The 12,856-nt window shown below is 23.6% G+C and overlaps 1 protein-coding gene across 2 annotated transcripts; it reads left to right on the top strand.

The window, feature by feature from the left end:
* Positions 1 to 1,966: 1,966 nt before the first annotated feature.
* LOC105432253 (cytochrome P450 4c21-like) lies at positions 1,967 to 12,240 on the top strand. Of its 2 annotated transcripts, none has more exons than XM_089077843.1 (12): positions 1,967 to 2,908; positions 4,050 to 4,153; positions 4,828 to 4,918; positions 5,691 to 5,879; positions 6,448 to 6,508; positions 7,440 to 7,566; positions 7,627 to 7,756; positions 8,636 to 8,730; positions 8,823 to 8,891; positions 9,822 to 9,999; positions 11,125 to 11,304; positions 11,387 to 12,240. In XM_089077843.1, exons 1-12 carry the CDS (start codon positions 2,719 to 2,721, stop codon positions 11,578 to 11,580), a joined length of 1,608 nt encoding a protein of 535 aa, XP_088933969.1. In that variant the 5' UTR covers positions 1,967 to 2,718; the 3' UTR covers positions 11,581 to 12,240. The 2 variants fall into 2 exon arrangements, with proteins under 2 accessions (XP_088933969.1, XP_011645275.3); XM_011646973.3 differs by having other exon boundaries at positions 1,969 to 2,908; positions 7,627 to 7,684.
* The last annotated feature ends 616 nt before the right edge of the window (positions 12,241 to 12,856 follow it).

Genomic DNA, 12,856 nt, shown 5'->3' with positions numbered 1-12,856 from the left:
CATAATGCATAACGCATAAGAAAATAAATCAATCATAATTCTCCATTTCTATCCTCATAATGAAAATAAAAGATTCTGATTGGTTAATTTTTTTATGCATTATGCATTATGCCTTATGTAAAAGTGTGTGCTGCGGCGGATTAGGAAATCTGTCATACCGATGTAATGTAGCGACATGGGCATGCGCTGTGACCACATGCGCATGCGTTTTAGTCGCTCCGCGTAATATTAGAGCGGTTTTTTAATTTTTTGTGAAATTGCATAATTATAAATTTTGTTTTTTTTTTTAAAGTAGAATTTCCACAAGAATTTTGCGAAATTTACTAATACAACAAATAAATAGGAAGAAAAAGGCCAATAAACAAGAAAATTAAAATCTAATTATTAAATTACATGCAAAGATATTTAATTATTAAATTAAAATCAAAATATATATAAAGCTTAAAAATGTTATATATTAAAAAACAGTAATGAAATAAATTTGCAAAAATTGAATTTTTGGACGATTCGCATCTTGGTTTACTTGATATGCTTTCAAATAATAATTTTTGAAAGTAATTGTTTATTTCATTTTGTACTTCTAATTACCATTGCTCTAAACTGTTGACTCACTCTGCTTGCCATCATTAAAATAAGAGCCACATTATCTCTATTGAACGCTCACAACCGTTGAAATTGAATATAACAGTGCAATAACTAATTGCAATTTTATTTTTTACGTTTGGACACTAAACATCTTCCTTCCATTTGGCTATTTGTTCATCTAACTCTGTTTTCTTCGCCTTCCAACGAAGATCCGGTTCACAACTTTATAAAACAATCTTTCCTGACAACTTGGTTACCCTTGGTTTGTCTTATTTCTATATGTAAAATTGTTAATGTTATATTTTTATGACAAGATTATGATTTATACTTTTATTTCATATGTTATATCTTTACTTTACACTTTTTACTTTGCTTTATATAGTTTTTCATACGTTATACTTTTACGATTGACAAGATTATATATATATATATATATATATATATATTTTTTAGTGAGTGAATGTTCAATCTATGGATATGGCTTCTACGAATATACCTACATTTCTGTTGCTGTTCTAATTAGATTCTTAAGTTAATTTTATACTACTTTATATTGATACTATGTCATAGGTAATAGCATCATTATTAACTGAAGAAGACTTAAGTCGAAACATTTTAATTAATTATACAAGTAAATGAATTTAGTTGGTTCATTTAATTATTTTTTTATATGTCACACAAATAAATGAATTCATTTAATTCCACCTAATTAAAATAATTTAGTCATCGAAATTGCTCGTTTTTCTGACCTTATTTTATCCTTATCGTATCGCTTAGCAAAATCGAGCGTTGATTGTCGTTATTATTTGAATGAAATACATTTTTATACCTTTTAATTCAGAAATAAGTTCAGTTTTAAAAAGTGGATTGTGAATATTGCTCAATTCAAAATTCTGGATAGGAAATATAGTTTTTCAATCCAATGTAATCCAAATTCAATCCAATTTAATCCAATTGGATACAAAAAGCAAATGACTAATCTGTATTTACGGATTTAAGTGGATTGGTCACGTTTCATTTCTATACAGATTGGATGAAATACAAAAAATAAACAATCAATCTGTAATTAGTGATTCAATGGATTACGAATAGAAAATAGATTCAAAAAATTCAAAAACTTCATTCGATATCGTTTGAATAAATAATTTTCAATATTTTCCAGTCATTTCCCAGTCATTTGGTATATACACATAAACGGATACAAAGGCATTGGGCATTGAAATGGATTCATTTCAACATTGTCGAATGTGTACTTTTGAAAATTTCAATCCATTTTAATCTATTTTCGTTTATTGGGCTGTACGCAAATTTTAATATGCGAATCAAAATGTTACGCATTAAATTATCTAGTGTGTTTACACCGAATGATATGAAGTGAATAAAGCGACCAAATAGAACGAATAAGATTCGAATAAAATCACATCAAATAACACATCAAATAATGTATAGTATTTTTCTATTAACTCCTTTGGCTAAACCACAGACTTCTATATATAATACTAGCTAATGGCGGTGTTTATAATGAAGCCGCATCGCCGTATTGATTGTGGAATAAAAATCATATACACGGTGTAAAATTTTAAACTTATATATACTTTATTTCTTATAAATGTCAATTTGACGTTCATAGGCATCTTTAATATTTCTGAAACCATCAATATTATTTCTTATTTATTTAAATTAAACTGCATTCTTATTCTATACTTACTGTACATTAAACAATATTACATATTATTTTTCTTAAAAAAATATATGGTATTTTCACTCACAATAAAGATGGCTACTCGCATCACTTTTTATCGTGAATTTTTATACGCGTTAGCGATCTAATATTATATATAGAAGTCTATGGGCTAAATCTTTTTAATTCATCGATTGATTAATCGCATGATGCGCAAATGCTGCTTTCAAGCTAAAGTTGCTAAAGCAAAGTTACATTTGCACATAATGCGATTCGAAACTGCATAAAATATATGTCAAGATTATTGAAATCCGTGATCGTCCAACTTATGTAATTTTATCACCTTCTCTTATTAATGTCAAGGTTATTCACTTGGGTGGGAAATTACATGATAAAAGAGCATCATCCTGATTATAATATTGGCATTCTATTTGTAACATGCAAGTTATAATATGTTTCATTACTCACTGTTTAATACAATGTTGTTTAGTTTTATGTTAATTTGTTTCACAATTGTTATAATTTATTTTTTCTGCAATTGGTGTCAGAAGATATTTTTTATTAAAAGATTAAATTTACCAGAATCAAAAGCGATGCCACTTCTGGGTACTTCTTATATATTTCTTTACGGAATATTTGGAGGTAATAATAAACAATATATTTAAAAAAGAATTAGAAAATTAGAATAGAAGAATTAGAATAGAAGAATTTTTTAAATTTAGAACTCCAAAATAAATTAAGTTATAATTAAAAGTTAAAATTAGTATATTAAATTAATTATATTTTAAAACGAGATAAAGGTTAATTTCCCTTACAGATATTTAATACTAATAAGTTAATAATTAATAATTTATTTTAACTATTGAAAACAGTAATAAATAATTTTTAGTAATTTTTAAGGTTATAGTACAAGCTTACAATTTTAGTGCTTAAAACTACAATGATTAAATATTATTTTACGTTATATAAATTCTTAAACATTCATACAACATTCATACTATTTTAAAAGTAAAGTATCATTGCGAAATATTGCTGACAATTAAATTGCAATGATTAAATATTTGTGTAAACTTTTAAATATATAATGAAATATTTCAATGAAATAATTCACACATATGTTCTGTAAAATTTTATTGCTTTTATATAAAATAATAAATACATCATATTTTTTGCGATATATGTTGTACAATATATATTACAAAAAGATTTGTAGAACTAAATGACTTGTCGCATTATGTATCAAAAAGAAGCATGTGTATATCTAAGATTATGTATTCTAATTTATGTGTATCATTAGCATGTATATGTATATCTAAGAAGAAGGAAAAATATTATACTTATTTCTTAATGACACGCCATATATTTATGCACGGCTCTAAAGTATACGACATTTTCATGTATAAACTAATTGTTTGGTTAACGGAACAAGAGAGTTTTGTTTAAATTAATATACTTTTTTCTGTTATATAAATTTTATATTTTACTTTATAAAAAAAATAATACTTATAAATAACACCTATTAAGTATTATTTTAATATATGTAAAATAAAATTTTATTACTCTGCATAGAGAAATTAATTGAAAATGCTTGTTTTGTACATAAAATATAAAACCAAAATCACAAATCAGAAAAATGTATTTTGTAGAAACAATTATATAAAGCAAAATATTTAATTGTTAAAGAATGTTTCAATTAAATAGTTTTACTAATGGCATACTTTTTTCTTCTATACCAATATATTAATATTACATTAATATTATTTAATATTATTTAAATTTATAGGTGTTTTAAACGTCGTAAATAAAATGGCAGAAAATCCATCGCCGTTTAAATTGCATTTGGCTCATAATGTATTAATTGGAATCTATGAACCAGATCAAGTAAAAGTAAAGAAACGTTTGTTTAAAGGAACATTTATTTTGTTATAATGTTTTTAGTATAAATATAGTATTTAAAAATTTGTTTATACATTATAAAGAGATACAAATCTCAATTAGAAATTTCCCAGATAATATTTAAGATATTTTATAATATGCCCAAAAGACTTGAATTTAAAATTTTTCCCAGGCAATACAGATGTGCCTTTGTGTACAGATAAACATTTATGTAAACTTAATATTAAACTTAATATTATTATGTAAATTCAATAACTTTTGTAATTTCATATTTACTATTAGCTAATCTAAGATATAAAATTACTGAATAAAATTTAATAAAAATTTTAAATACAACTTATTAATTTTATAAAATAACTTGACTTTACGTTCTGATAAAAATTGCACTTACTTTATGTTGAAATAATAACATAGTAGATTACATATAAAATTAGTATCATTATGATATTCTCGATATTATCACAATATTATATTATTAAATTAACACAAAAATTCAAATAAATTGGGAGATACGACATTTCTTAAATTTAATACAAATTTTTTTAATGTGTATATTAATATAATGTAAAATAAATATATTAATATAATTAATATAATGTGTATAACTGCTCAAATAAAACAAATAAATGTAAATTAAAAAAAAATAATAATTTATCATGTTATAGATTGTCTTACGCAGTAAAAATTGTTTAGACAAGAGTATAATATATAAATATGGTGAATCATTATTTGGCACAGGATTATTGACAGCTCCTGGTATGATATATTTACAAATAAAGTACTTAGTTTTTTAATTATTGAACTAGTTGTTTTTTTATAACAATCCAGTTAGCAATATATTAGCAATTTGCTGGCAGATGGGCAAATTCGATTAGATTTTGATTGCAATCTATATCTGCACTCAAGATTTGTCTAATTTGTTGACATGCTATATTAGCAGACTGGCAACAGAAATTGATCAGATTCTGTCGCTAAACTTCCCATAGCAGAGTCTACTCGATTTCTGCCGCCCATTTGTTCGCATTGCCTGCAGATTCTATTATATTTTATTATATTTTTGACAACAGTTTGGCAACATAATTAGATAAAACAAATCCTGTATTGGAGTTATTTTTTTGAAGAAATTTGTAACATGCTCTGCTCAAAATCTACTTGCGCAGATTTGGCTACCTGTAGGAATATAATTAATACATATTACTTTTTTCTATTTAATAAACGTAAGAAATAACTGCAAACTCTATCATTATCTGATAAAAATTTATTTATATAGTGTTATATCTATAACATTCAAAATTTACTATTATACAAAATATTGTTATCTATATGTTATCTATTAGTATTTATTCTTATTATATTTTATTATATTTTATTACATTTATAATTATTAATATTACTTTTTAATATTTATTGTTAACATCATTTTCTTAAAGCATATTTTTTCATATTAATATTTCTTACACTAATTTGCTTTAATATTATGATCATTATTTTCCTCTATATAGATATAATCTTATAATAATTATTTCAGTACACATATGGACGCGATCTCGAAGAATGATAGCACCAATCTTTAATGCATACATGTTGAAAAAATTTTTTGAAGTATTTGTTAAAGAAGCTTTAGTACTTAATGAAGAATTAGAGCAAATTGCGCAAAATAACAATAAAATTGTCTTTCTTAAATATGTAGCAAAATGTGTTTTAAAAATTACATGTGGTAAGATTATAAAATTTAACATATTTTTATATATTTATGTATATATTATAGCAATGTATAAGGAACACAGACAACTTCCTAAAAAGTATACGAAAAACTAACACTTTGATGCATTATTGATTACAATACAATTTCGCTTTACTAATTAAAAAAAATTAAATGCTATAAAGTTTGAAGTTTAATGAACATTATTAATCAGATTCATTGCTTTTATTCAAATTACTTGTCAATTGTTAATTTGTTATAAATTTATAGTTTAAAATATCAATTTATATTATTTATGCGTTTATTATTTAAGACATTTTACTAAAGACATCCAGGAAACACAATATAAACAATTATGTAATATAATTATATGTAACTTAATTGTTTAAAATTAATGTTATATACGTTAAAACAAACAATAATATTAAAAAATTTAAATATTCAATTTTACATTGACACAATCCTTTCTTTTTTGAAATTATAAGACGTTTTGTTTTTATAAGTGATATAAATATTAATATATATGCTTACTATATATTATTTTAAAATAATAAGTTATTTTCTTATGTGTTATTACATTAAGATACTATGGACGTTAAGATGGAAACAGATATTTTTCATCAGTTTATGAAAGCAATAAAAAGGTAAATCAATTTTTTTTAAATTTTTGCAATTAACAATCTGTACATGTGAACAAAATTTTTATATTTTCTTAAACAATTACATTCTGATATACCAGAAAATTTCTGATAAGTCTAAATATCCTAAGCTTTATATATACTTTGATTCTAATTTAATAATTAAATATCTTTGCATGTATTTTAATAACTAGATCTTAATTTTCATCGGCCTTTTTCTTCCTACTTATTTGTTCTATTATTTTATTCTATGAATTTCTAAAACATTATAAATCATGAAAGACGGTTATTTGTAATAAAAAAGTTATTTGTAAAAATAGTATAAGAATTCTTCGTGGATTCTTTGTGAATTCTATCTAGAATTTTAAGTTAAATTGTTATAATAATATATACATTATAATAAAATTTTAGAAACAATAATTTTTTATATCTATAAAAATTAATAATTATAATTGGTTCAATTATAAATTTGTAATGTTTATACGTATATACATATAGAGTATTTGATATCAATCATGTAATATATGAATAGATTGTATGTGTATACGTGTGAGAAGATTAAACTAAATAAGAAACTTTTGTGAAAATAAAAATTATTTTACAAGTTTTGCAATTACTATTACATGTAATGAGTTATAAATTAATAAAAGTCCGCGAATAAACATTTAAAGACAGAACACTGTTGCTTATATTCACTGCTAGAAGCGTGCTTCTTATCATCATTCTCTCTTTTTTTTTATCACATTTATTCATTGAATTACGTGAATGTACGTTCGTATGTAATTCTTTGTTAATTAATATTTCATTAATTGCGAAAGCAAATAATAAAGGAATTTTTTACTCAATTTAATCCGCTTTACTTGCTGTACATGTTATGCAATTCTGATTGAATGTCCTCTGTATATACATATATAATAAAAAGAAATACATCTTACAGATTAAAGGAAATTGCAAGATATCGATTCTGGAAAATATATTTACATCCTAACATTATATTTAATCTCACTGCTATGGGACGCGAACAAAAAAAGATTTTAAATTTTATGCAAGCTGTTGTCGATAAGGTATATATAAAATATATTTCTTAATATTTTACATTACTTTATTTATAATATTTATTACAGATGATACAACAACGGATAAATCATTCAAATACAGTCAAGTACAATGATAATACTATCGGTAAGGCTGTCATTGTAAATGCGTATATGGCGTGGGAAAGAGGAGGACGTACATGCGTATGTGTGTACGTGTGTGCGTGCATATGTAATAAATTACATTAAATTTATAAATTTGATCATGAGATTTTTACGAATGGAAAAGGATGTTTTCAAGGAAAAGCATGAAGCACCTATTTGTTATTTGAAAACTAAAATTTGAAAACTAATAAATTACATCATAAATAACACTTTTATAGCGATAATCTTTAAAGATTTTATGATAAAATGACGTATAAAATGTTGCAAAATATATGATAATGTAAATTTCCTGAAAATCACAATCTCGAAATCTTAGAAATTAGACAATATCTCGAAAAATTATAAACCAGAGAATATATTAAGTGTGTTAAATTTTAAAAAATAGACAATTTAATATTATATAAATATAAAAAGAAAAATTTAATTTTATATAAATATAAAAAATATTAAAACTGCAAATGTTCAAAATAGACATGTAAATAAAACAAAAATTGTTATTTTCAGTCTGACTTAACAATCATTGTTATTTTTACATAATAGATAGGCAATGTGTTCAAGACAATGTGTTTAATCAATTATTGTCAGTTCTTGTTGATTATTTTTAATTTTAAAGTATTTGAGAAAGATCTTCATTCTGTGATAAAGAATTTGTAATAGACACAAAGTTGAAAAAAATTTTACCAAAAATGCGACAAAAATATGTCACTAATTTTACTTCAATTGTTTTATGTTCTTAATTAAAAATAATATTTTAAATTTTAATTCGCGCTAAAAGATTTATAAAGAATTATTTTACGACAAAATATAGATTCATATAGATTCATTCACAAGAAAATATAGATTCTTTGATTCCAACAAAAGTCTTATAACATTTTAAGTTAAATAAGGAATAAATAAGGAATTTATTAATAACATTTCTTTTTATATAATACAGATTGTAGCTCTCTCGATATGCTGATAGCATCATCTCATATTGAAAAATTTACGAGAAAGGAAATTTGCGATAATATTATAACGCTTATAATAGTTGTAAGTACAATAACATGATTACAATAGTATTTGTTAAATGTTAATTCTATAATTATTTACAAATAGATAATAAAAAGTTTTTAATTACATAGGGTAATGACTCAATTACTTTTACAACTCATCTTGTGGTTTTTATGTTGGCAAATTTTCCAGAAATACAGGTACGTACATGTTATTTTAAAATAACAATATTTTGTATATTATTATATAAATAAAATTTGTTCAGAAATATATTTCACATTTTAAGTTATAGATTGATTGATAGAATCACAACTTCTAAGACATTTAATATAAGTGATATATTGTAAATGTAAGGAATATTTTCGTTAGATTTACATTCCAGTATGCAATCTGTTAGCAGTCTGAAGTCAAATTGGCGATAAATTCAAGTAGATTTATCGATATATCCAGAATCATCAGAATCATCCAGAGTTCGCATTCTACTGTTATTAAGTTGACAGAGATTACAACAGAGATCTCTGAACAGTAGGTTGATGGTAAAAAGCAAACAGAATCTGCAGTATGGTCCAATTAAATGCATTGAAATGACAGATCTATCATACTCTGTCATTAAATTCTGTAATATTCTATTTCTATGTAATTTCTATTAACAAGCTGCTTGTAGAATCTACAGACATGCAAAATTTGCTTTTGCAAATTTAGCTATCTATAAATATATCACTTATATTAAATGTTAAATAAAGCTGCATTTCACTTTATTTATGAATAATTATATTGATATTTGTTTGTTGTAATTTTTATTGTGATTATAATTTAGATTTTGATACACATACATATTTTTAAAATTAAGTTTTTCAAGAAATATGCTTATAATAGGTAAACTAATAAATAATTCGCATGGACAAATTATTAAATTTCTTTTAATTTATGTCGATGCAAATGTTATATTCTATTTACATTAAAAATTGTCATAAAATTATGCAACATCTTAATTGATCTTTATTATCAATTTGATTATAATGAAAATAAAATTATGATTCAATTAATACAAATCATATAATACATTGTACATAGTAGAAAATATAATATGTTACATTATATATTACTCACAAATTTTAATCCCATGACAGGAAAAAGTGTATAAAGAAATGTTGGATATTTATGGCATGGAAACTCCAAATACTACTCCAGTGAAATACGATGATATACAACGTATGCATTATTTGGATTGCGTTATTAAGGAAACTTTGAGAATTTTCCCTACTGTTCCTCTAATTGGACGGAAATTAATGGAAGACTTAAAAATAGGTGAGTTTGTTTATATAATTTTATTTATTATAGGTGATTATTTATTGTTAGTTTTAATTTTATTTCTTCTGAAAATTTTTAACAATTTAAAGTATGATCAATTTGAAATTTAAATATAAAAATATTAGTAGTTTAGTATTACTATGGGGAGAGGATTATTATACTGGCGCTGACTATGATGATCTGTAGATAGTAGGACCATTCTATTATATCTCTAGGTAAATTAAAGAGACGACATTGAAGATATAATCTGGATTGGGTGTCGATTATAACATCATTTTGTTTCTTATTTTATATAAGCAGATGTATAATAAAAAGAACGTTGGAAATTAAAAGAAGATAAAAACTGTATACAATATAAAATTTTATTAAACAATATAAAATTAATATATTGTTTAAAAAAAGTAATATGAAATTTTTACATAGTGAACGCTGGATATTTTACAATTGAGTCATCATAAATTTGCTTTTACAGAATATTATATGTAATTTTAATTGCGTTTAATTTTATAATTATGGAAAGAATCTTCTATACGTTATATTATGGAAGATAAATCTATTTCGAAATCGTTTTTATAGATTTCTAATACTTTAGTTTTTAAATATATTTATATAAAAAAATTGTGTGGCATTAGATCAGGTGCCGAAAAATTAATAGACTCCCTATTTAGAGGTGTGCACTATAGACGAATATTTTATCATTTTGTATATCAATTTTCTAAACAATTCATCAAACATTTAACAGTCGTAAGCGTATGTAACAATGTAAGCTGTTCCTTTCATTCGTGAATATTTATAAATAAATCTCATTAATTATTACGGAAATTGCAAGTGGTAGAGAACTTTTCTATTTAATATAATCTGGTGTATCAATCTCTATCTGCCTACGTCACTAATTATGACATTTTATATAAGCGTTTACTGAAGCTTCAATTATTTTTTTATAGTCTTTAGTTGTGACATCAGAAGCAAGAAAATACATAAAATTCCTACAAAATATATTAATAATAGAATATTCTTCAATAAAATAACATTTGCAGTTAATAGAATTATAAATGTATTGAAAATTACTATTTGCTTTAGTCCCTACTACTATATTATCTTAATATTAGAAATATGTTTCAGGAGATCATATTTTGCCAAAAGGGACAGATGTTGTTATACCAATTATACACTTACATCGAAACAAAAAATATTGGCCAAACCCTTTAACATTTAATCCAGATAGATTTCTTCCAGACAAAATAAAGGATCGTCCCTCATATTACTATATACCTTTTAGTGATGGTCCAAGAAATTGTATAGGTAAACATTAATAAAATATTAGTAGAATTAAGAAAATCATAAAATAAATAAATTTAACTTATACATAAATAAAAATTTACAGGTATAAACTACGGGATGATTGCTATAAAAGTTATTCTAGCTACTTTGGTACGAGCATTTATATTCAAGGTAGATAAAAGTATAGATATAAAAGATATACAGTTAAATACATATATAATATTATCTACAATTAAACCTTTAGAGGTTAAAATAGAAAAACGGAATCTACAACAAAATAGCGTAAAAATATGTTAAACGCAATATATAACATATAAAATTTTCTGTATAATTTTTCGTTTTTATCAGATATATTGAAGCATAGAGATTGCAGTTTTAAAATAGATTTATTATAGCTAAATTAGATTAAAATTGTGCAGATTATAACGGATTATTCTTTAATCCGATTATTCTCTAATCGCATATGTATAACAATTTGTTTCAAATATGTGAGAATCCGTTACCAAAAACGAATACAAAACCATATACATTTAAGCTCGAAACTCAAATTCTCTTTCAAATAATTTATGTACAAATCTCTTTATAATAATAATTATAAATTTAAACTATTCTCACTAATAAGTGACTTGATATTGTTTTTATTTTTTATTAGTGTAATAAATAGAGGTCGGATAAAATATACTAGATACATTTACTAAAAATAGTTTATTAAATTTATTATTATTATAATCAGAATTATTTTGTTTCATTTTGTTTCAAGCTTTTTAAGTTCATAAATCCAGTTTTATCTAACATCTTAGTAATAGAAAGGTTACATACATATTATATTATACATACATTATATTATATATTATATATTATACACACATTATATTATATATTAGTAATAATGTTGTTATTTTTCTCTTGTGTGTGTACTAATTCTGGGAAAAATAATAAGATATTAATAAAAATTAATTTGGATTGTTTAACACTACACTTAGCATAACTTTAATCATTTTTCAAAAATTTTTATACTGTATTAATAACTGTTTATAATTCATTTGTGTATTGCATATGTATACGAGAAATTTCTTAATATCTTAATGGTTCCTGGCCTCGTATCATTGTATCTCTTCTTGTAGGCGTGTGATTTTAAGTTTATAAAATTTAATCTGCGACTCTTCCTCTTCATTCTTATAAGCCCACATCGTTGCTTCGAACTGCACTACCCACTTCAAATATTTTTTATTATTCTGTGAGACTTGTAGTCCTTTCTCGGAATAGTTAAATTATTCGTCATATGTCATGACAACCAATTCAATTTCTTTATTCTTTATAACTTTATTTTTTTCATGAACCAATGTATCAAGTACTTCCTCTTGGTATTCATCTATAGTAATTTGCAAAAAAGAAACAAGATTTCTAATTAGATGAAGTACGCTACATTTTAGCGTGGTTAAAAAATAGCAAATGATGTAAAAAAATATACAAAATCTTGCGATTTTAATTTTAAATATAAGGAATCTGTTCAAAATTATACCTATCTCTAAATATCTCAAATTACTTGAGATTACTTGGTAAACACGCTGAA

The sequence above is a fragment of the Pogonomyrmex barbatus genome, unplaced genomic scaffold (assembly GCF_055798465.1).
Source record: "Pogonomyrmex barbatus isolate J1 unplaced genomic scaffold, ASM5579846v1 scaffold20, whole genome shotgun sequence".
NCBI classification, from domain to species: domain Eukaryota; kingdom Metazoa; phylum Arthropoda; class Insecta; order Hymenoptera; family Formicidae; genus Pogonomyrmex; species Pogonomyrmex barbatus.
Note: the sequence above shows the minus strand (reverse complement) of the source record. Positions and strands in the feature narration are given on the sequence as shown.